Source organism: Lepidochelys kempii, chromosome 5 (genome assembly GCF_965140285.1).
Source record: "Lepidochelys kempii isolate rLepKem1 chromosome 5, rLepKem1.hap1, whole genome shotgun sequence".
Classification (NCBI taxonomy): Eukaryota; Metazoa; Chordata; order Testudines; family Cheloniidae; genus Lepidochelys; species Lepidochelys kempii.
The window spans coordinates 112,071,810-112,097,410 of NC_136384.1; the positions used below are offsets into that span (position 1 = coordinate 112,071,810).

A 25,601-nucleotide genomic window follows, 5' to 3' on the forward strand; every position below is an offset into this window, starting at 1 on the left:
AGTCTTGTTGAGGTTCTTGTGCCCACCCTAAGCATTGCTGTAGGATAAGCAGAATAGAACTTACAGATGGCCTTTCCGATACTGGGGGGTTTCTGAGCTGTGGTCTCTATGACTTCTCTGCTACAGGCTTTGAAAAGCCATACACTATCCTGGGTTGGTTGCCAAAGCCTGTCGATCACTGCCAAAACACCTCGTTAGCCAGACAGAAGTTACACTGCAGCTTCTTTAGAAACACACAACACTGGCTTTCCTGTGCTGTCCCCCACCACCTCCTCTCTTCCTTGCTTGTGATTTTCCTTGCTTCGTCGGGAAGTTTCTGGACTGCCAGAGTCTCGGGACTCAGCAGGCTTGTATCAGCTTAATAAATACAAAAAGGACTTCTTACTTCCATAGCAGCCCTGACCTTGGTAATCCACTCTGGTGTTCATATTGAGCAGTCATTCCTTCCCATGACTTGTTGTTGAACTCCATACGGTGCAGTGGTGCCTCTCAGGATACCTGCTTTGAATATCAGCCATCCTTCATCTCAGGTATAAATATATGGCTATCCTGTGGCTGCTGTGGTGGTGGAGCAGAGTTGAACTATGGCAGATTCTTTTTCAATCTGTGTCACTCCATGAACAGACACATCAGAGTGAGTTAAGGATGGAGTTTCAGCCTTCAGTTTCCATCCTCTCAGACTTCAGCTTCCCTTTTTCATACCTGTAAAGTGGCTTCAGCCTGACTCTTACTGATATTGTGAAGTTGTATCTCGGTGTAAAAGATTCTGCTTTTCAGAATTATTTTACAAATGTCTTATTTCCCTCAACAGTTTGAAACCCCTTTGATCTCTTAAAGGGGCCACTATGTGGTTATGTATTTGGAAACATTTTTAGCAATCTCTCTGGGGAACATATCTGTATCTATGTTTGTGAAATATTGTATAAATTTACAGCACTACATACATGATTTCTAAGAAAAATAACGTGGAGTATTATATAACCAAGATATATAGTCAAGCTGGAAGGGCATATTGAGTTGGGTCCCCCAGGGATAAGTTCTGGGTCTGGTTCTGTTCAATATCTTCATCAATGATTTTGATAATGACATGGAGAGTACACTTACAAAGTTTGTGTATGATACCAAGCTTGGAGGGGTTGCAAGTGCTTTGGAGGATAGGATTAAAATTCAAAATGATCTGGACAAACTGGAGAGATGGTCTGAAACAAATAGGGTGAAATTCAATAAGGACAAATGCAAAGTACTCCATTTAGGAAGGAACAATCAGTTGCGCACATACAAAATGGAAAATGACTCCCAATGGAGTACTGCAGAAAGGGATCTGGGGGTCATAGTGGACCACAATCTAAATATGAGTCAATAGTGTGACACTGTTGCAAAAAAAAGCAAACATCGTTCTGGGATGTATTAGCAGGAGTGTTGTAAGCAAGGCATGAGAAGTAATTCTTCTGCTCTACTCTTCACTGATTAGGCCTCAACTGGAGTATTGTGTCCAGTTCTGGGTGCCACATTTTAGGAAAGAGGTGGACAAATTGGAGAAAGTCCAGAAAAGATCAACAAAAATGATTAAAGGTCTAGAAAACATGGCCTATGAGGTAATATTGAAAAAATTGGGTTTGTTTAGTCTGGAGAAGAGAAGACTGAGGGGCAACATGATAATAGTTTTCAAGTACATAAAAGGTTGTTACAAGGAGGAGGGAGAAAAATTGTTCTCCTTAACCTCCGAGGATAGGACAAGAAGCAATGGGCTTAAATTGCAGCAAGGGAGGTTTATGTTGAACATTTGGAAAAACTTCCTAACTGTCAGGGTGGTTAAGCAATGGAATAAACTGCCTAGGAATCTGCATTATTGGAGATTTTTAAGAGCAGGTTAGACAAACACCTGTCAGGGATAGTCTAGATAATACTTAGTCCTGCTGTAAGTGCTTTGCCCCTTCACACCCCCATCCCTGCTGGTCCTCCGTATCTCCCCCATCGGTGTGCATCCCGCTCCAAGCACTGTGCAGAGAACAAGCCCCTGGTCAGAGTGCTCAGCTCACCAACAGCCTGGCCAGCAGGCTCCTTCCTTCCCCCATTACCTCTGGCTGTGCCGGCACCCCAGGAAATCCCAAGGACCTCCGTCCTGGGGTGCTGGCCAGAAGTAGCTGAGCCCTCCATGTGCCAAAGCCCCGCACAGAACTGGCACGGGGAAGCCTCTTCACCCCTCAGCTAAGCTCTGGAGTGGTGGGTGGGGAAAGGAAGCCTGTTCATACTTCCAACCTGCAGGTTCCACAGCAACCCCCGTTGCTGGGGCTTAGCACCCTCTTCCCCCCCATACCTCCCCCCCACTATATGTTCTGTCCCTACCCTCCCCTGCTGAGCCACATCTCTGATCCTTCCTGAAGCCCCTAGAGTCAGGTTCTCTGGGCCCTTGTGCACAATGCATCCTTAGGGCTTAACCCCTTCCTGCCCACACTGTAGCTGGGGGACAGGAGGCAGCTTGGTTATGTAAGTGGCCAGCAGCAGCCTGGAAGTGTTAGCTGCCTTTTGAAACTGTGCAGGCAGGAAGGAACAAGCTGCTTCCAGCCACACCAGGAGGTGGGGGAGAAGAGATGACCTCTGCAAAGACATGGGCCAGGTCATCCCGCTCTCCCCCGCCCCACCCAGTGCCTGGGAGCAGCTCCCATCCATTCCCTCCTGCACAGTGCTGAAAGGCTGCTGCTGGCCACATTCTGATGTGAACCGTGACAGAAATCTGGGGAGGATGGTGATGTGACCCTGCATGCCCACCCCACACACACACATTGCCTCGGGAAGATGCAGCACCAGGTACCAGGAGAGGCAAGTCCATCCTTGGGGCCCAGCCAAGCATGGAGGGTGGAGAGGTCCAGTCGGTCGGTCAGTCATTCCCTCCTACCCCACCCCCATGAGAGAGGTGTACATGAATGTGTGTGTGTCACCTCTCCCCATCCGGAGCGTCTCCCCTGTTCTTTTCACACCCCTGAGTGACGTAAGTTACACCAACAAAAGTGCTAGTGTAGACATAACTCTTAGTGACTTGCCCAAGGGCAAACAGCAACTATATCAGTTGAAATTCACACCTTAAATTATACTGAAAAATCTTCCCCATGTAGGTCAGCCCTCAGATCTTGAATATACATGAAATTGTTAGCAGTTTAGCTAAATAGGATTCTTCTGATTGATTTAAACCATTTATGTGGATGGTCTTAAATCAATTTATCTTGATTGGGTATTTAAAAGTTGATTTAGTTAAACCAGCACGTCTTTTGTCTATATACAAGGGCTTAGGCTACGTCCACACTACAGAGCCTGTATCAGCATAGCTATGTCGGCATAGCCCCCCAGTGTAGACACAACATACCCTGACGGGAGGAGTTTTTCTTCTGTTCTAGAAAGTATAGCTCCCTGAACGACGTTAGCTATGTCAAGAGAAATATTCCCGTTGATACAGCTGCATCTACACTGGGGTCTGACAGCATAGATAAGTTGATCAAGGGGTTGGCTTTTTCACACTCCTGCGCGACATAGCTATGCCAGTATAAGTGTTCTGTGTAGACCAGTACCTGGGAGCTCCAGGGGTCGAGAGTCATACGTTCTGACTAGCAGGGATGACTAACATTAACTGTGAACAAGGTGCATTAAAATGCTTTCAGGTGCCCTGCAACGCAGTTATAGACCAATTGGAATACTTCCTACTCTCAGCTTTCGATTACCTTGGCTGGTTAAAACAGCTCTAACCTAACATAATGTACACATTTCACTTTGTTGGCTATCTTGCTCTAGGAAGCTTAAGAACTGGACCAAAAATGTACATTTAGCCATCAGTAGTCAAGAAAATGCTAGAGATGGGCCTAAAGTCCCACCATGAACTTTGGGAATGCTTGGATCTAGATCCAAACTTAGCCACTTGGGCTTGTCCCTGTAATAGGAAGTATAGTCCAGTGATAAGAGCACTGAATTGGGATTCAGAAGGCCTAGGTTTAATTCCCGCAGACCTGCTGTATGACCTTGGGCAAGTCACTTCACCTCCCCATGCCTCAGTTTATGTATTGCTAAATTGGAGATTAAGATATCTTCCTTTGTGAGCCACTTAATGTCTATGGATGAAAACCTCTACATAAAGGTTATGTATTATTATTAGGCCCAAACAGGAACACAAAATCCAGAGGCCCCTTCTCCCACATCCAGTCCATATCTGAACACTGCACTTTAGGCCTATCTCTAATAACCATTAGAAAGATCTGCTGGGCACTAGTATTAGGTTGAGAAGAATCCCAAAGAATGTTTTGTTAGTCAGACACAGGAGCTTAAGAACAATTTGTAATTGTTTTGGGGTTTGGGGGTTTTTTAGTTTTTGTTTTGTTTTGTTTTAAAGAAAATTCCATTCATTTTTTCAAATGCAAGGCTTACATCTGGCGTTCTCACCACTGCTGTCCATAGGGCTCTGCTGGGAATTGTAACAGGCTTCTAAAAGGAGCTCTGTATTCACATGCAGTAACAAACTGCACCCAATGAAGAACTGCAGTGTGGCTGGATTCATTTGTTTCTGTCCTTCAGGTGAAAAAGAGGAGTTATGTCTGTTCTGTGATTTGTTCCCTTAGCTTTAGCGCTGCTGGCCCAGATTTGTTCTTCAGTTACAGCCATGCAATGAGGTTGCACTAGTGTAACTGAGAACAGGATTTGGCCTGCAGTGTTAATTTATTCTTTCCTCTCATGGAGTCATTGGCATTGCTGTAGAACCTTCGTCTCCTGTCGGCCAACCCCTTTTTGCTAACTTTGAAATATTAACTTTCCATTTCTCCCCGGTGTCCCACCGCCCACAAAAATGTATAATTTATCTACATTTTTATTTGCAATTCCAAAAAAAAAAAGAAAAAATATCTCACACATCTGTGAATCATACCCTGGCTTTAGATCAATTTAGAGTCACAACGGACCTGGAAGAGGAGGCCTAAAAGCAATATTTTCTTTCACTGGTTAAGAAGGGCTGATAGAGAAGGGCCTTCTACTGCCAGGGCTCTCTCTAGTCAGGAAACATTGCCAAATATTGCTTCCCCGCCATAAGAGTCCTGCTGTACTAACACCCCTTAGTAACTGCACTGGCTAGAGATGAAAACAGTTTTTCACTCCCATACTGTTTAGCCCAGGCTTGGGGCAGGTGATGAACACTGGAAGAATAAAACAGTCAACGATGACATGTTTGGGAGGAAATGGAAAATAGGTGTTGGTAATCTGCATTAAATGGTATTCATATTATTGCTGGGAGGAGAGCGGGAAAGGGATGTTATGGGAACATATTTTTCATTACAGTCTGATCTTTGCTAAATATTCCTAACATATGATCCCGCAGTTTATGCATCTGTCCAATTGAATACATGTAGGATATATCATCCTGTGAAGGGTGATTGATGCTCATTCTGTGTACACAAATGGGAAATATCCATTTCATACGAGCCTCATAGGTACAGGCAAGGTTTTTTCATTAGAAGTGGAAAAAATTACTAATTATTCATTGGTAATACATATGGAAAGAATGGGGGATTGATTTTTTCCCCTATTATTGGCTACTAGCTATTCCCATAGCCCACTATTTTATATATAGATCTGGGGAAAGAAATTTAGATGATGGAAATAAAATATGCAGTGATGGGAAGAGCAGTAATTAATTTATTTGGCACAAAAATCTTCAAAAGAAACAAAAGAGCTCAGCTATGGATTGTAGTTAATTTCAGTTCCCTTTGTATTTGCTTGTTGTTGGGTTGATCTTTCTACTTTCTCATTTTAAACCATGGTGGTTGATTTTGCAGACACACAATAAAACTGAATTAACTGCATGTCTGTATGTTGACCTTTGAGAGACCTCTTTGTAATCACCTAAAAAAAAACCTATATATGTTAGAATGGTATATGTGGTGCTGGTGGCCCCGCCTATTAATAACATTGCCCAACACTTTCCATTATAAGACCCTATTTTCAGTTTCTTATAACTTTGGTGAATAACATTTAGGCTAAAATTTCCAATGCTGGGTGTTTGCATCAGGCTAATATTTTTTTTCTTTGTTGGGGGGGAAGTCAGGGTAAATGTCAGCCAAAATGGTTCAGCTAATTCCAAGAATGAGGTTGGGGGGGAAAAACATATTTTTTTCAATGTTAAAAAAAAATTCTGGTGACCCTTGCTTTGAGATGCTCTATGTTTGGAGCAAGAACCTGAAATTTGGCAAGGTTCTTTGTGTCAGGGACGAACCATGTGGGCATCAATATGATGCCACTGTGTTAAAAAAACATAAATACTGCAAAGTCAAGCACTCAAAAGTTAGGAAATGCACTGACAACCTTAATTCTGGCATTTCCTAGTTTTGAATGCTTGACTTTGCAAGTTTTGTGTTTGTGTGTTTATACACACATACCTGCACACACGCACATCCCTGCACTTGTTATGGATGCTAATTCTTTCCCATTAAATCACAAATGGAAAGATGATCATGTGGTTTAAAGCACAGGACTAGGCATCAAATGATGTGGGTTTTGTTTCTGCCTCTGCCAAGGACATGTTACTTAACTTCACTGTGCGTCAGTTTCCTCATCACGAAAAGGGGAATCATACTGCCCTATTTCACAGGAGGGTTACAAGGCTTAGCATGAATTATTCACTCAGGTTTGTATGGTGATTTAAAAACTTCACATAAAAGACACTATGGAAATGCAAAGCATTATTGACCATTTTAAAACTGTTTTTCCTTTGATAGGAAGGCACCCATTATAAACGTCTCTTAGCACTTTGATTATTGCGCGGAAGAGGGAAAATCAGAGAATAGCAATTTTTTTTCCTTGTTGTATTGATTTCAAAACAGCATTTCAAAACAGCATGGTAACTCAGGGATGATTTTACTGTCATTTTGCTGGCAGAAGGCTTATTATTTCTCTTCCCTGGTTTCTAGGTTGCCCAGTGGATGGTCATCCAGCTCCAAACATCACTTGGTTTTATGCTGGTCAACCCATCAACATGAGACACAACATCCTGGCAGCTGGTCAGATTCTTCAGCTACTAAACATCAGTGATGGTTATCAGGGTGAATTCAGCTGCCTGGCTCAGAATGAAGCTGGCTCACTTATGCAAAAAACATCTCTGACAATCCGAGGTAAAATAATTCTATCCTGCTGCCTTTATAAGATCTTGGCATGGCCAGGGTGGTGCTGTTAACTGTATCAACATCATTCTGAATTCCTTCACTCTGAGGCCACAAGAAATGGCATCCAAGGGATGTTTTGGTGCCGTAGCTGCTAAGAGTGAATTTGTAGATATGCCCAATAATTCTGGTATCTTGGTTTTTAGAGGCCTACACTGAGATGCATTGGACCTGATTTTCAGGGTTGTTGAGCACATACAGATCACTCCAATATTAGAAGCCACCAATTTTAATGACAGTGTTTCTCAGCCTTTTCAGGCTGAGGACCTTATCTGAAGTCCAAAAATTTTGCTACCATCTTATATTTGATATAACAGTAAGAGTGAAATATATATCAATGAGAAAAACGATCAAGCCACATAGTGTGTGTGTGCACGTGTGGGTTTTCCAAGAAATTTACGGAATACTTGAACTTCAAGGGTAAGGATGTGCAGGAGTAGGGGAGCAAGAGTTTCTTTCCTTTAGAGTGTAATAATATTTTCAACATCTCGTGACCTCCCACCCCCCAAATGCCTTTTATCACTCCCATGGGGGGTCATGACCCACCAATTGAGAAGCAGTGATCTGAGTCTTTTGTTATTAACACAAGTAATGGGTTTTTAAATGTAAATATGTGAATTTTATTTTGGCAGCATCTCTTCTAGGTGCTAACAAAAAAAATTGCTTAATCTTACAAGTTGATCTTTTAATGCGTGATTCCTTTCCTCTTAAAAATACCTCTTTAGGGTAGTTATTTCCATTAAATTTAAGCTTTGATGTTAAAGTTTTAAGGGTAGGTTTTTTTCAAAGGAAATCATGAAATAGTTTTGGTGCCCCTTTAATTATGTCCCTTGAAAGCATTGCATTGGAGTTTCACCCCCATGACACCCATAGCATCTATGGGACCTATGCATCTAGAACTTTGTACCATGCATCAAAATTACTGCGTGTTTTTCTTTTGAGATTCTTGCGTCTAGGAATTAATGATAATGCAAGTGCACAATTAAAATCAAGAATGTTGATTTATTTTCTATATTTAGATATGTTTTCCTTGAATAATATTATTTAGCACATTATACTTGAAGTAAGTGAAGCTGCATCTTCAAAGTGCTTTACAATCATTCTCTAATTAATCTGTGTGGGTGAACTGTCTCATGCAGAAATTAGAAATAGGACCAAACCTAAACATCAAATTCAAATACCATAATTTGCTGGTGTCTAAACCTGGGTCCAAATTTTCTGATTTAAGCCTATCTCTGAGTGACACTGGACCACATCATCAGGTGCTGTAAATCTGTGTAACTCCACTGCCTTCAATGGAACTCTGATGATTTACACCAGCTCAGGATGTGGCCCACTGAGAATTCTTTTTCCATTATTAAGATGAATGTTTACTTCTGGGGGAATTCTGCACCAAAAAGTTCAAAATTCTGTAAAATTATGCATATTTATTTGTCAAAATAATGCATCGCTCCAGTTTCAATTGTTTTGGTAGTTTATTTAAATTACAATACAGAAAAAAGTCACAACAACTATTCAGCATTTCCTAAACACATGAAAGTTAAGTTACAAACACTTGGTAACTAATACCCTTCATTCCAGTTATAATTCTGGATTTTCATTTAAATTACATTAGAGAACACCAAACAGGAAAAAAAAGTACATCATTTTAAATTGCTCAGACTTTCATACATGAAAGTCATACAGTTTTGCTAATCATTATCCTAGAACTGGCTGGGTACTTTGGAAAGTGCTTGGTTCTGATTGTCCTGACATTTTATTGGCTGCTTGGTAAATGTTTTATTTGCCCTCAGCGTCTTTTTTTTAATGGGTATGTAAATATCCTGAGCTGTAATCTAACCCCATTGTGTCACTTTGGCACAGGAAAAAAGTGAGAAAGCACATAGATCTTCCTAGCTGAGGATTCTCTTACTGTCATTTATAATAAGGCTCATTTACATCACTCTGGTAGGGGCCTTAAAACTTTCACAGGTTTTATGCTCCTGGGGGAATTGACTGAGAATTGGAACAGTTAACTAACAATAGGAACATTAACAATGTTACTATGTAGGCAGGCTGCTACATTTCTGCCTCAGAGAATGAGATCAATTAACTAACAGGCAGGCTGCTACATTTCTGCCTAAGCATGCCTCGTGCACAATAAAAAGCCCTACCCTTCCATGCCAGTGAGCTGCAGTAGCAAGCGAGAAGGACAGAGTGTCTCTTTCTCTCTCTCTTGCGCTTGTTGGCATGCACGTACACCCAGCCCCACCCTGACAGTGATCAACCACGCAGGCATGCATGCCCAGACCCTCCTCCCCCATGTCTGCTCAAGGCATGCTGGAACAGTCGCGCACCCGGGGAAGAGGCACGTGTCCCCTGGCAGATTTATTTTTGCCTTTTTCTGCACGGGGGGCACAGTAAAATGCGGGCCATATGAATTTTACACCCCCAAAGGGGCACAGAATTCTGTCGGGAGTACATCTAGTGTGTGGATCGCTGCCTTTCTGCAAAGGAATGGAAGGATTGATTTACAGCATGGATTAATAATATGCTTATTTCCTATCTAGTATGGGAAAGTCTTATTGGATTTAACAGGATTACTTTAAAGGGCATCTATAGAAATTTTATAGAGTTCTACAGAAATTCTTCTAAAAAATGATAGAATTTTATATTGAAATAATTTCTATACTATTTTAAGTGTCCTATACTCTTCTGTATCAGAGATGTTCTCCTTTAAATTCCTCAGGATGATTTTAAAAAAATCTGTAGAAAGGTTTTTATTTTCTGTTAAATTCTGTGGGACTTTTCCATAAGGGATACGTATCATGTGGGACTGATACAATAGTCCCCAGGCCCTGTTTCCCCAGTGTGGTATGTATATATCTTAGGTACTTATATAGCCCCCATTACCGCAGTATCTGAGCACCTAAAAAACTGGAATGAATTTATCCTCACACCACCCCATTTGACAGGGAAGGGCTATTATTCCCATTTTAAACACTGGGAACTGAGATACTGAGAGACTCGGTGGCTTGTCCAAGGTCACACAGAAAGTCTGTGACAGAGCAGAGAATTAAATTAGTCTCCTGAGTTGCAGGCTTCCACCTTAACTACTGGCCCATCCACTGGCCAGTGCTGAAGTCACATATCACCTAGTCACCATGCCTTATCGTGATGAGTTCCAAAACACAGGATTTACCATATCAGAGAGGATTGATGATCTAACAAAGGCTGGTATCCCACCTCTGTTTGTGCTCAGTGCCTGATGATTCATAGGGTGACATGCTTTTCCTATACATAATTCACCTATTTTAAACATTTCTGTAGGAGTCACTTTTATCTTGTATCAGAGGGGTAGCCGTGTTAGTCTGTATCCACAAAAACAACAAGGAGTCTGGTGGCACCTTAAAGACTAACAGATTTATTTGGGCATTAGCTTTTGTGGGTAAAAAACCCACTTTGCATCTGACGAACCGTTTCAGATTTGGGGACTGGGGATGCATCTGAAGAAGTGGGTTTTTTACCCACGAAAGCTTCTGCCCAAATAAATCTGTTAGTCATTAAGGTGCCACCAGACTCCTTGTTGTTTTTATCTTACAAAACGTCTCCAAAATGGCAGAGCACCTTGGTATCAATCACTGATATTTTACCATTAATCAGCTTTTCTGATTGATTTTTAAATGTTAACTTGGGTGTCTTGTGCTTGTGGCAGAATATTGGTGGTCAGCGGACAGACTGATGGCATGTTCGGCCTCCTGTGGTAACAGGGGAGTGCAGCAACCGCAACTGAGGTGCTTACTGGATGGGACTGAGGTCAACACATCCCACTGTATAGAGAAGCCCAAGCCAGTGCTACAGCCTGTTGCTTGTAACAGAAGAGACTGCCCTTCAAGGTTTGTCCTTGCGCTGTAGTATATTGTGTATGCTTTTACGAAGCATTTAATCAGAGGTGGGCAAACTACGGCCCATGGGCCACATCCGGCCCGTGGGACCGTCCTGCCTGGTCCTTGAGCTCCCAGCTGGGGAAGCTAGTCCCTGGCCCCTCCCCTGCTATCCCCCTTCCCCCGCAGCCTCAGCTCGCCATGCCGCCAGCACTCTGGAGGGCGGGGCTGCGAGCTCCTGCCAGGCAGCACGGTGGCGTGGCTGGCTCCGGCCGGGCAGCGTGGCTGCCAGACATGCTGCTCTGAGCGGCATGGTAAAGGGGCGGGGATCAGAGGAGTTGGATAAGGGGCAGGAGATCCTCGGGGGCAGTCAGGGGACAGGGAGCAGGGGGTGGTTGGATGGGGTGGAGGTTCTGGTGGGGGGGGGGGCGGTCAGGGGACCGGGAACGGCGGGGGGTTGAATAGGCGTGGGAGTCCCAGCGGGGGGGCCTGTCAGGGGGCGAGGGTGTCAATGGGGTCAGGGCAGTCAGGGGACAAGGAGCAGGGGGGGTTGGATGGGTGGGGAGTTCTGAGGGGGGCAGGCAGGGGGTGGGAAGTGGTAGGGGGCAGATAGGGGGCGGGGCCAGGCTGTTTAGAGGCACAGCCTTTCCTACCCGTCCCTTCATACAGTTTTGGAACCCCGATGTGGCCCTCAGGCCAAAAAGTTTGCCCACCCCTGCATTTAATAATACTCTGCCCTGGACAACATGTTATCTTTGCTTTTCTAGTGTCTGTCCAAGAAACAATTGTATCTGAAAGTGAATTTACTGAATCTTAATCCAGATAAATTAGAGGGCATGGTGGTGGATTGGGGAAAACATTCACAGTACATGGCAGAGATTATGTCTACTCCTTCTGTTAAAGGGGTTCATCGTCTTTTTTTTATTAGCAAAGTTCACAACCTAATGGTCTTTTGGATCCTTCCCAGGAAGGATCAGTGCCCAAGAATGCTGTTTGTTAGACGAAGCTAGCTAGAGGACTGAATTTTCCTCTTTGACTCACTAGTTAACCATACCTTTGTCAACTCCAGACTAAATATATGCTGTTTGGGGGCATGACTGTGCCCTTCTATTTGTTTGTACAGCACCCAGGAAAGAGAGTCTTGATCCTGATTGGAGCCTTTGGGTACTACCATAATATATATGTATTTTTGTCCTTCTGCAAATCAGTAGCAGATTTCAGGGCCCTGCAAGTCAGTTTCCCATTGGAGAGGAAATCAATGATATGTAGTCTGTTTATTTTCTTACTCTTGATCTACGCTGCAAAGTTATATAGGCATATCTATGTTGGGCAGGAGTGTGAAAAACCACACCTGACTGACATATTTATGCTGACCAAAAAAACTCCTCCCGCCTTCCTCTCCCCCGCCTCCCGGTGTAGATGCATCTATGTCAGTGGACATGTGCTTCTGCCAAGGTACCTAATGTCATTCAGAGAGGTGATGTTCCTGCATCAACAGAAAAACTCCTCCTGTGAAGTTGGCTATGCCAACATAACCATGCCAGGATAGTCCCCATAGTATACACATAGCCTTAGCATGGCTGGTTTTTTATATTGTATATATACCAGCCCCTAAACAGAGGTGGTCACAAACAGCATGCAAACAAACCCATGTTTCAGAAATTCAGCCCCAGCACCAATGCCTACTTCCCAAGAAGCCACTCTGCCCCAAGAATTGACTTCAGATAGAAAGATAAAGGGAGAGAGTAAATTCTCCAGCTGCCTCCAACAGCTTCCCCAAATGAAACTGCATCCCAAAACTAACAATACACCATTTCTTCAATGACTGTACATTGCTTGCAAAACTTTGTGTAACCATGCCAACTAGTGACTCCCCTGAGAACGGTATCGGTATTAATATTATGTTATGTGATGGGACATTTGTAACAAATCAGAAATAAACAAATCAAAATTAGAGATAGGCCCAAACTGCAAATTTCAGGTAAAAATCCAGAGTGACTCCAGTAACTTCACCTGCATGACTCTGGTTTTGCACTCATATATTTGAGATCAGAATCTGGCCACAATTTCTGACACGAGCGGAGGAGCTGAGAATCAGAAAGTATCCTGATGAGCAGAGAGCAGCCAGCTTTCCAGCCATTTGCTTTGGCTGTGGCTTGGGGGGGCAGCTAGGCTGCCCTTTCATTACCTTTCTATAATGTGTTCCTGCACCTCTCTTTAGGCAAATGTTTTCTGGATGGCCAGCTGAGTCATAAGGAGCAGCTGAAACCACGAGAGACTTGATGAAATATGAAACATGCTCATTAATATCAGCAGTTTGACTTGCTGATGGGAATATTTCCACAGGAATGATTTATGTCCTTTTATCCCCTTCCTGAGCTATAATGCAGCCCACGCTTCTCTTCCCGGCTCCCGAGAAAACTGCTGAAGTGTATGTTTGGAAATAAAAGTTGATTGAAACGCAGAGCTGAGCTTTACAAAGGGCAGAGAAGCTGCAGAATCAACCTCGCCAAACTCTATGATACGCAGAGGAGAAGTATTTTTTGTCCTTGCCAAGAACTCTATTTATTTTATTGTTTCTGTAACAGTGGGAATCAGTCAGCAGAGCGTTAATGAAAATATAATGGATGCCTTTACTTGAGTATCAGAGCTCCAAGGGACTGGAAAGCACCTACTGCCTGTTTTGTAAAGTAATCATAAATATGGTGCTGCTGGTTGGGGAGATGCTGGGCTTTCCCTCCACCACCCAGAACACATAAATCCTGCAAAGTAGCCTGAAGCCTATTTCAGCAGAGCTCCTGACTTGACCAGAACTCTCCCCCTGGAACTAATAATCACTTCCCTTCCTCCTTCCCTCCAACCTCTCTTCAAAAACCATCTGGGTAAATATCGCACCACTCCATTGGGAAACAACTCTCTTTGCCTCCTTGTGCCAACTGCTTGGCACATGGGCCCAGCTCTTGCAGTGTTCAGCATCACCATTATCTACCATGTGCATGCCTGAACATGGCCCGTGATTCATGATTACCAAGAGACTCACTTCTTTCACACATTCCGCATAGCAGTTTTAACAGCCAGTAATAAGCTGCAGACTAGCTGAGTGGGAGGCTATTTCACATTATCCCAGGATTGGAGGAAGGTTGCTGATCTCTGAACAACCAACTAAATCTGTTACCCAGTTAGTAGTAGATGGTAGACCAGTATAATAATATTATATTTCTTTATTTATGTATTAAATGTTATTTTGTTAACTTGTTTTAGTGTTTTTTAAAAGTCAATACATATAGGGTCAGATCCTCTATTTCAGCCATGCAGCTCAGGGAAAATGGCACAATGCCCTTTGTGCTTCCCCAATTCCTGTCTGGCTGTGCACCAGCCCATTCCCTTGGAGTAAGAGCAGCCTAGAAGCTGCTGTAAGTTATCCAGGAAACCAGTGGCCCCAAGGAGGCAATATAGCGACCAGGGATCAGCAGGGCTAGAGACATACAAGTTATGCATCTATGTCAGCAGCAAGTTGAGAGTGGGAGCTGCTGTGTGGTCTTTACATAACTGAAGAATCCCCTTATTGGGCTGATCCTCCCATGGCTTGTAATACTGGCCTTAGGTCCAGAATCTGCCAACATGATGCTGCAAAGTGACCACACCGCACCCCAGGGTTAGAAGTATTTACATGGGTTTTGCAAACAGAGCCAAGAAAATATAGAATAGTTTCTATTCTGGGCCCAACCCCTTTTGACAGAGGCGCTAAAATGTAACATACTTTAGTCCCTAGCCCACGAGGTGCTGAATTTCCTCAGCTCCCATTGACCTCAGTGGAAGGTGAGGCTGCTCAGCATCCCCCAAGATTGAGCCCAAAGTGATCAAATGGCTGGCTTTCTGCAAGTGCCTCTGTGATTTTAGAGGAGCAGTGTTATGAGATCCCTGTGACACTGTCATTTCTGCCTGATGATTCTGTACTGCTCCTTGACCCCTTTGCGTTTCTCCTATCAGGTGGATGGTGACATCCTGGTCCCTTTGTACACGGAGCTGTGGTGGAGGGGTCCAGACCCGGCGAGTGACTTGTCAGAGGTTGACTGCTATGGGCAGTTCCGTCCCCATGTCAAATGAGGCATGTGCCCAGGTTGCCAAACGCCCAGTGGATACCCAGATCTGTAACAGGCAGCTGTGCATGGAGTGGGTGGCCTCCTCCTGGGGTCAGGTAAGGGCCACACAGACATACAAAACTTCTCGTACAGTTGGGTGACAAGAGGTGCCTGAAGACGAGAGCAATAATTTTGCATCTGTGATTAATGCATCGTATGAGGTTTTAAGACTCATGTCTTTTGTTTAATGCACTGGATGATTGGGATAACCAAACTTCACACGTTTCATGAAAGAGATAGCAGCCTAAAAGACAGGGCTAGACTGTGCCAGATCGGCACTGCCTTGAGTATGGAGGCACATTGTCCCAGGGGGAGCTCATGGAGGGATTATGTCTCCGGCACGCATAACTGCTCCCCAGTGCTCAATGGGGCAGTAGTCATCCTTTGGGATAGTGTGGCCTGTTTTCCCTATCCCCTGCAGTGTCCAAGCTTGCTCTGTAAGGTGATGTGGTCCTGCTTCCTCATCTCCCCCATTTCCTTTGGGGAGATATGCAATCTTGAGGGAACAGTCCGAGCCCTCCTCCAAGTACAGAGACTGTGGTTGTGACCAGTCTTTGCTTGGGGTAAGAACGGAGAAGAGGAAAGTTCTTCTCCCATCCCCAGATCTGTGTACACCCTAGAAGAGCTAGTCACGATCTGGCCCTTCACTCCTCTCCACTGGACTGTCTTCACAGAAGAAGAGGTTTCTTCTTGCAGCCTCTTGTTATGTATTTATTTATTTGTAGTGATGGACACAACCCTGGAGAGCAAAATCCTCCCTCTTCTCTCAGAGCAGCATGGACACTGGCAGCTCAAGCTTCCCCGTCCTGTTCTGCCAATGTACCTCAGTAATGACCTGGAGAAACTGGTCAGTTTCCATGGCCTAGTCAATCCTTGCTGTCTCTTGTGTATCTGGACACAGTGAAACACACACATTTCCAGACCCTGATTGTCTCTGTTATGCAACATTTATATCTGGTCCTGTTCTGGGTTGTCGTGTGTTTTTTAACAAACCCCCAGTTTCACAAAAGTTTCGGATATCCACTAACACCTCATAAAATCAGGATTTATTTGAACCACTATGTAAGGGAAACTGTAATGATGATACAAGACATTGGGTCCAAAGCATTTTAAGACTCCCACACAAGTCAGTCTGAAACTCCATCCTTACTGCTTCATGTTGTGCTCAGATACTAAAAAGATGTTCTGTAAATAGTGAATGATTCATAGTATTATGAGTGGAATCCTCCTATTGGGGAGATCCATGGGAGAGCCCCTTATTGTCTGTGGATCTCTGTGGGTCAGCAGATCTCCAGAAAGGATTGTGGCATATATGTGCTGTAAATGTAACCCACAGCCAGTCATTGTGGTACTCTGTCTCCCTCCCTCTCAGCTGTAGCTGGCCCACACGTACAGGCTGGTGAGAATTTTAGCTTAGGTAGAAGAGGTTCATATATTTAGACGCAAAGGTCCGATGTTCAGTCCACCCTGATGATGACTCATCCAGGGGCAGAGTGGAATAAGTGAAGGCCAGAGTTTAATCCACAGGCTAGTTTTACTTGATTATATGAGTTAAAGTCAGATATTAATGTTGTTATTTTAACATTACTTTTGGCCTACGAAAGGTTTTCAATGGAAGAACAGTTCATCTATAACAAACCTGAAGAGGTCATACTTTTAAATCAATATCCTTAAAAAGTACTAATCAGGAAACACTTAAGGAAATCAAGTTTAGGGGCACACAACAAAAGCCTAATAAAAACATTATGCAGAGTCAGCTTTGTGAATGCAGGGATTGGCTTCATTCTCAATATAGACTGAAAAGGAGGACTTGTGGCACCTTAGAGACTAACCAATTTATTAGAGCATAAGCTTTCGTGAGCTACAGCTGTAGCTCACGAAAGCTTATGCTCTAATAAATTGGTTAGTCTCTAAGGTGCCACAAGTCCTCCTTTTCTTTTTGCGAATACAGACTAACACGGCTGTTACTCTGAAATATAGACTGAGTTACCCTGAAATATTTTGCAGCTTTTCATGATTACTGCCTGGTAAGTCAATGTGGAAACAATGGCAAATAAATCACATGATCTCATTTTGTTTGATTTCATAGTGATATGATAGTAGATCTTAGCCACATAAATTCTGTAATTTCTGATATGACCATATATAATCTCATATATAGTATATATGAATATACTAAATACAGCCTTGTAGACCAAAGTTACTCGTTACACAGCATACAACATTGACTGTTTTGCTCCATCAAGGTCGGTAACTCATTTTATGAAATGTTCATAGGACAAAGGTTATTGCAAAGCATCCAGTGCCATCATTGAAATGAGACATGTTACTGCCAGCGAGCTGAAAATAACTTCATTAAATCCTATGTCTGTGTATTTTGGAGAAAGTTCACTCAGAACATAGACTGAGTTATGCTGCATTTATGAGTAAAGAGCTGAACATTCTTTCAAAACAGAGAAGCAAATTGCTCAATTTGTACTTTCTTTGAAATTTCGAGTAAGGATTGTGTAATGCTAGCTGTTGGCCAGTTAACTCAAATGGGTGGTTGTAACCCGTGGTGATTTATCTCATTCCCTATGATATCATACCAAGTCTCAATCATCAAAGACGCATGAATTCATCTGTTATACCTGACCTTTGTGCTTTATAATATAATATTTCTCCTACCTGAAAAAAGCATTTCTCAAGCTCCATGTAAACCTATACAGCTCTGTTCCAAGACATGTCTACAAGACAATTACATGAATTACAATTAGGAACAGACCACTGGCTGTGGATCAGTGACATTTCTCCATTGTATCATAGGTTTCACGCCGGGGGACATCAGGTTCATATTGGTCAGGTTTAGTGATTAGCTTTCCCAGACTAAAGTGAAAATAAATAGATGACCTACCCCACTTCAAAACCTGTTACTTTCTTGTACCTCCCATCTTCTTTCATTTAGTTTTAAGTGGATTACTGTGGGCTATTTAACCTCCACAGCTTTGGTTTTCTTATAGTCCAACAAAGCTTCAAGACGCATCCCCTAAGATTTCCATTCACTCAGGCCTGTTTATGATGAAGATTGCCAGCACGTACAGCTATTGCAGTCCTGCCCCAAGTACCCAAATTAATGACACCTACATGCACCTGAGCCAGCGCCCCCTGTGAAAAGCCTTGCATTGACTTGCGTCTCTCTCTTTCAGCCTGCGGGGAAGTGCTATCCTTATTGCGCCTGCACCAAAGCATTAGGCTGCCTAACAGTAGAGTATTATTCTATAGACCACTTAGGTCTTTGGTGGACATTCAAGATGAATTTGAGCATATTCGATCCCTCTCACTCTACCTAATCGGTTCTCTGACCCCAGCCAAGCTGGTGATTACTCCCTCTCCTCCTTCTGAGGGCCCTGCCTACTTATCTTTTCACAAAACACCCTTCCTTGCAATCAATTCATCGGTCTCCCCACTCCAGCTCAACCAAGCTTCCTCTTTTTGTGCTGGACCCTGGTCCATGTGTTGGTTGAGAACTAGTACCAGATGTGAGGAGGGCATGCCAGGGTGGAAGAGGGTTTCTGGCACTAGGCGGGTAGCACAGGTCAGAGCTAGTGCCAGGTAGGAATCCCAACCTGCTCCACCTTTGCACTGATGGAAACTCCTTGATCCCTACATTCATTTCCCTTCTCATCCATCTCCAAATCAGCAGTCCCCTCCCAAAACCAGTTTCCAGATATTGGCTGCCTGGAAACCAGGCAGTTTTATAAGGGTTGATGAAAGATGGTGCCAAAGTCACATGCTTCATGCCTTTAGCTGTCTGTGATTTAAACTGGGAAGAGGGGAAACAAATTAAACCACAAGAGGCTGACTGACAGGTTTGAGTAAGTTAGGATGTCTTTGTGTTAAAGCAAAAACCATTGCTGGCCCGATTCAGTCTTGCTATGAACCACCTGGCTATAAATTGTGACAGTACAAGCTGTAAAATACACAGTAAAGGGACTGTAGCAAGATTTCCTGTATGGATCACAAGCTCGGGGCTAATAAGATGAGAGCTTTTTATTTGTCCAAACAGATGGATTTAAGATTGAAACAGGCAAAGAGGGAGGGGAATTAATCTAGAGAGCAGATACAGAAATGAGTTTTAATGCTGCCCTGGGGAGGCTGTGTGGGATACAAGAAGACTGTGCACTTGGACTCAAAACCTACTGATCTCTATGAAGTGACTGAGAGCATCTGCATCTCAGCAACATGCATCTCTGCTCATTGACTCCCAAGAAGGGTTTCATAAAAGCAGGGCATGTTCTCTCTTTATGCCACTGAATGTCTTTTTTCTACTTTTGCAGTGTAATGGGCCATGCATCGGACCGCGACTAGCTGTACAGCACAGACAGATTTTCTGCCAGACCAGGGATGGGAATTCCGTGTCTTCTGACCAGTGCAGTGCCCTGCCAAGGTATTACAGAATCCCTCATCATCAGAACCGCTCTTCTGTACAGAGACCTATGAATTAGGCCAGAGATTTTACTGCCTTTGGAGGTTTTTGGATTTGAGGTCCTGATTCTCCTTTCATCTCTCAGGAATAACAGGAGAATTGGGCTCTGTGCATGTTTGATACCATTTTTACAGAGAAACCCCAATTCTCTCTTCAAGTTTTTCCTAGTGGATGAGCATCCACATTGCCAAAGCCATCCCAGTTAGCACTGCTTGGTAGTATATCAACATTTCTCCTGTGCAATAACTAAATGAGCACCAAGTGTACAGAAGGAAAAGGATGAGTTCTGAACACCGGTTTTTGTTTGTGCCATTTGTAAAACCCTAACAACAATATCTGAAACCCAAGCTTATTGCATTTATACTAACAAAGCTATGGTGGCTTACATCAGCCACTTCTTGGTTCATTACAACTCCTCAGTAGTATCTGGTCGTTAACTACTTTATGGACAGAAGGAGTGCTAAAGTTGTTTGAGATAGATCCTCAACTGATGTAAATGGATACATAGCTCCATAGACTTCATTGGAGCTATGCCAATTGACACCAGCTGAGGATCTGGCCTTTTGAGTCCCGTTCTGTAATTGCCAGTTGAAGTCAATGGGCCAGACCCTCAATACAGCCCATTAAGACAATGGATCTATGCTGATTTACAACCACTGTGGATCAGGTCCAGCAAGTGTTCAGAGAGGTTCAGGATCAGAGCTATAGGGCCTGTGGTATCCCCAGTGTTTGAGGAATACCCAGTGTGACTAAGCCTCTTATTTCCTGCCTGGTGGTATAATAATATCTCTGTCCTTTTTATTAACAGGCCTTTGAGCACACAGAACTGCTGGACAGACATCTGTGGTGTGCACTGGAGGGTCAGTCTGTGGACCCTGTGTACAGCTACGTGTGGGAACTACGGCTTCCAGTCCAGGCGAGTGGAATGCGTGCATGTCCGCACCAACAAACCTGTGCAGGAGCACTACTGTTCCTGGAGGCCAAGACCTGCGAACTGGCAACGCTGCAACATCACCCCCTGCGAAAACAGTACGTTCCTGTGGGAGAAAGGAGCCACCTGTGAATCTTCGCCGCAGAGCTGGGTCCCCAGAGCGCGGTGTTGGGCCCCACTGCTGGGCTGCTTGGGAAAACATTTGTCTGAAAAATGGCAAATTGCAGCCTGAAAAATCAAGTGTTCCTACTGGAATGTCTCCAGCATTGTTTGTTGTTGATGTTGTTTTCTAAGAGTTGGGATCTCATCTTCCTGGTAATGGGGCTAAAAGTAATAGGTGCTGCCCTAAGTTTCCATTATTGGTATGGAGAGAAATAATAAATCATAAACAGGTAGTTAGTTGATGTTAATATCAAGCAAACCTGAGGCAGATTAGTTGGTTAGTGCGGGGAATCCCTGCAGTGGATGAGGCTTTCAGGTGACTAGAACTTAATTGGGCCTGCCAAAAAACACACACATTATAAATATTGCAAAAGGAATAACTATCTGGAACAGATGTGCCTCTTTGGAAACCAAGCCCTGTTATGTCAGTGTTCACCTGGGAACACCAAGTAGCATGAGTATAAATCACAACCTCTTTGCCAGTCATGGCTCCCAAGTACTCTGAAGCATTGCGTTTAAGGGCCATAACCTGGAGTCTAGTGTGCAGCCAGCAATTCTGAGGCTGGGCGCTGGGGATCTCCACAGAGGCTGGGCGCTGGGGATCTCCACAGAGGCTGGGCGCTGTGGAGCAGCAGCAGAACCACTAGACTACAGAAGGCTTGCTACAGGCCTTCTCCCACCTCTAGAGGCAAATACAGGTGCTCAGTAAAGCCAGCCCAAACACAGTTAGCATGGCTTGGCTTGCTGAGGGAGGACAGGACTATCAGAGGTGGAGTTTAAAGGAGGTGCACGAGACCCTCACCCGCACTCTAGCTTCTTTCTTTGGAGTGGCATAAAGGGACCCTAAAAGCCACAGCTCCAGTCAGGGGAGAATTCCTTTGGCACCAGCACTACGGCAGACAGCAAGAATGCTGCCCTCTGAGGATCCCCTCACAAGCTGGCATGGGGGAGGGTGTGTAGGGGCCAGGACACACAGCCTTGTGGAGATTCCAGGCAGTGCTGCAGCCCATAGGGCAACACCAAGAGGCTGCTGTTAATGAGACAGGCCCCTAGGGCTGTCTAAGTTACATTGGGAGGGTTGCTGGGCCTCGAAAGAGCCCAGGATTAGGAGAGCGCAAAGGTTGCTTAACCCTGTCCCTGGGCTGAAGGGTTCAGTGCTCCACGTGTTAGAAACACAACATAGAATCTCACCTGATAACTTCAGAACTAGCCAGTATGGACCTCCCAAGCTCCAGACCAACCAGTGTGGACCTCCCAAGCCGATAAAGTACATAAAGGTGCCATGGAGCAACTCTCTTTAAAAAGGTTTCAGAGTAGCAGCCATGTTAGTCTGTATTCGCAAAAAGAAAAGGAGAACTTATGCTCAAATAAATTTGTTAGTCTCTAAGGTGCCACAAGTACTCCTTCTCTTTAAAAAGCAGCTTGTTATTTTATTTATATTTTTAATGCCAACTTGACAATGGGGATATCTCCTGTGGTACTGGAGAGCAAAACCCCCACGAGTGCAGTGACAACCCCAAGAAGTAGGTATCCCACTAACCAGTCAACAGTACTACTACTAACCCAGGACTCCCCTCTCTGATTGTGTGGTCTAAAAGCAACCTTTGGATGTTCAATTCTTCAAACCCATGTCTGTGTAGATCCTTGAGGTGCATGGGCACTTCCAGGGAAGGTCCACGCAGATAAGAAATCTTGAAGAACCACAGTTACTGGGAGTCAAGTTTCAGAGGGGTAGCCGTGTTAGTCTGGATCTGTAAAAGCAGCAAAGAGTCCTGTGGCACCTTGTAGACTAACAGACGTATTGGAACATGAGCTTTCGTGGGTCAATACCCACTTCGTCAGATGCACGTAGTGGAAATTCTGGAAATTTCCACTAAATTCATCTGACGAAGTGGGTATTCACCCACGAAAGCTCATGCTCCAATACTTCTGTTAGTCTATAAGGTGCCACAGGACTCTTTGCTGCAGTTACTGGGAGGTAAGTTACCGTTCTTTCATTGCATCTCCTTTTTGTTCCCCCTTTGCCAGTGGAATGCAGAGACACCACCAGGTACTGTGAGAAGGTGAAGCAGCTCAAACTCTGCCAGCTCACCCAGTTCAAATCTCGCTGCTGTGGGACTTGTGGAAAAGCATGAAGATGAGAGCAATTGAGATAGGGGATCAGAGGCATCAGCCTTTGCTTCACTACAGGAAGGACTGTTACAAAACAAATTGGACAGAATTCAGTTTTCTTCGTTTTATTTATTTATTTTTATTTTATTTTTTTTAACTTTACTGAATCGTTGTTGTAAAGGACTTGGCAAGTTTTCCCTTCAGTGAGACTGGGAGATGGAATGCAGCAAAGCACAGTTGTGGTGGGAGACCAAAAAGAAAGAGAAGACAAGCAACATGTCAGGCCTGAGTGGAACAGAGCTGTCTAGGAATCCTTGTATAGGCCTTGCAATACACATCAACCAGCAGATGGGCGGAAAACACCAAAGCAAAAACTCCCATTAGCAGCAGATCAGACCACCAGGGCATGGATCAAACAGCTTGACAGATCATGGGCTACTGAAAAAAGGGATTGAACTAAACATTCAGCTAAGCAATGGGCAGAGACATCGTTTGCCCTAGAAGGGTTTGTTAACATAAGCATGTGGTTTTGGTTTTTTAAAATTGCTGTCCTAAAGCTGTGTTCCTGTTCTCTCTCTGTCCCTCTCTCTCTCTCTCTCTCATGCTAAGAACTTAGGATCTGAAAAGGAGGTTAAACATTGTGTTGAAGCATTAATGAGTTTAAAATGCATCTAAATAAGTGCACCAAGTTTTTTTCCCTCAACATGAAAAAATGAAGTACAGTATTATGCAGAAAAGGAAAGTGAGTGACAGAATGATCTGCTATTGACAGACTGCCGTGCATACCTGCCATCACAGCTCTGTGCAGAGCACTTATAGGAGGGGCTGTATATATATTTGTGGCAACAAGAGCTACTTACCATGCTGCATCTTAACATGATTAAAATGTATCTGGGGAAGAGAGAAGCCTGAGATCCCAGAGTTATTGGGCTTTCAGATCTGGGGTTTTGGTCTATTTCTAACTTTAGATTTGTAGAAATCATTTCTATGTCCTGCCAGTGTGGAATTTTTCTCTCATTACAGCCAAATCCTCCAGTGATAATTATTAATTTATCAAGAAGGAGAACACAGCTGCTCTGATTTGTTATAGTTCTTTCTGTCACATAGACATACAGAATGCTGCATCATCAGCTTTGTCCCCAAAGTGGTCGCACAAATTCCTAAAAGACTCACAAAAAAGGTGGATGCTAGAAAGTGAAGCAATCCATGAATAGAACTCTGCAGTCAGAGGTGATCTGAGAAGTGAGAGTCAAATTTCACGATTATAACATGATTTTGCCTGCTCATTGTGATTCTCTCGCCTAATTGCATCGATAATCAAAAATTAAGTGCTTCATCCTTCAAGATGCTGGGCATCCTCAAGTCAGTGGAAATCCAGGTTGCTCAGCACCTTGCAGAAATCAGCCTGAACTACAAAGTTTGGATTTGAACTTCCCTGAAGTTTGAGGGAGAGGTGTCCAGATCCGGAGTTTTGGTTTAGGACTATCTCTAAATGTAAGGTTTGGCTGTGCCTCTTGTGTCACCCCCAGTGGGACTCTCTTCTTGTGATGCAGTAATAAAACACTGTTCAAGTATTGATATGTTGCAGCTTACCTTACGTGTGGATTTTTCAACAAGCCTGGAAGTTCTCTTGTGAGGTCAACACCAGGTCCATTGCATTAAATTGCCTCCAGTTTGGTCATTCCAAAGTGTGTCTGGCAGGGAACACTCTCTCTACAAATGGGTCTCTGAGAAATCACATTGCTAAGAATCAGTGTAACTTTTATTTAAAAACAAACAAAAAAAGTCTTTTTATGTATGTAAATGTATATCTTTTTATGTATATTTATTAGGATTCCTTGTATAAAAAGTGCAATATTAATAATTGTACATTGTTGTCCAGATAAAAACTATTTTGGGGATTTTTTTGTGATCTCCCTGCAATTTTGTTCCCCTAAAATCAGTGGTAATAGTGTAATTTTCCTGTTTTTATCAGCACTTTCATTTAACTTTGGATACATTTCACTGTGTACAGATTGCTTCGTAAACTATGACAACTGGGGGGAGAGGCTTTCCTACTTGTGAAACTATAGTTGTGCATGGAACGAAAGACAAATTCCTTACTAATAATTTGGTGGTTGTTTCTAGTACAATAGCTAATGAAAAGCAGTGCTGGGAAGTATTTACATTTTTTAATAACAAAACATATTCAGACAATCCCATGTTGGATATTAGCTGTGTAACTGTGCTTAGGATAAACATTTGGAGCCAAGGTCTGGCAAGGCCACTGTGTCCCCTTCACACAGTATAAATATAATTTCAGATATTTGTCCTATGAATTGTGACTTGGCAGTATCCCCATAAGATGATGAGGGTTGCTGAGTATTATAGAAGTAGGATTTCCTCCCCTAAAAAACCTGTATTTATATCATTTTTTGTACAGATAATGCAGCTTATTTATTTAACTACTTTTGTCTGACTCATTCTTTATTAACCTTAAAACAGGAGCTACCAGAGTAGCAGAGCTTTCAAGGTTCTCCAGCCTCCTCCCCTATCCCCACAGTTGCTCAGGTTTGCAAAGCTAATCATCTCCGGGCCATCAGCTATGGAGCTCGTAAGTTTCTTGAACAATCAAATGCATACTTGGGGGAAAATCCTGCCTCTGTTTGCACGGGCACACCAAGCCTGAAAAGCACTGTTCCTAACTCTCCCCATGTGAGCAGAGGGGGTGGGCCATGAGTCAGGAAGTACACAGATTTG

General features: G+C 43.5%; 1 protein-coding gene across 1 annotated transcript in view; it reads left to right on the forward strand.

The window, feature by feature from the left end:
* Positions 1–24,738, forward strand: part of ADAMTSL1 (ADAMTS like 1) — a 268,482-nt gene extending 243,744 nt beyond the window's left edge. Inside the window, exons 24-29 of the mRNA XM_073345470.2 lie at positions 6,939–7,139; positions 10,882–11,062; positions 15,041–15,248; positions 19,509–19,618; positions 20,466–20,686; positions 22,779–24,738. Of these exons, the coding sequence (XP_073201571.1) occupies positions 6,939–7,139; positions 10,882–11,062; positions 15,041–15,248; positions 19,509–19,618; positions 20,466–20,686; positions 22,779–22,885 (1,028 nt within the window). The 3' untranslated portion in view covers positions 22,886–24,738. The remainder of the gene's footprint in view (positions 1–6,938; positions 7,140–10,881; positions 11,063–15,040; positions 15,249–19,508; positions 19,619–20,465; positions 20,687–22,778) is intronic.
* Positions 24,739–25,601: the final 863 nt, after the last annotated feature.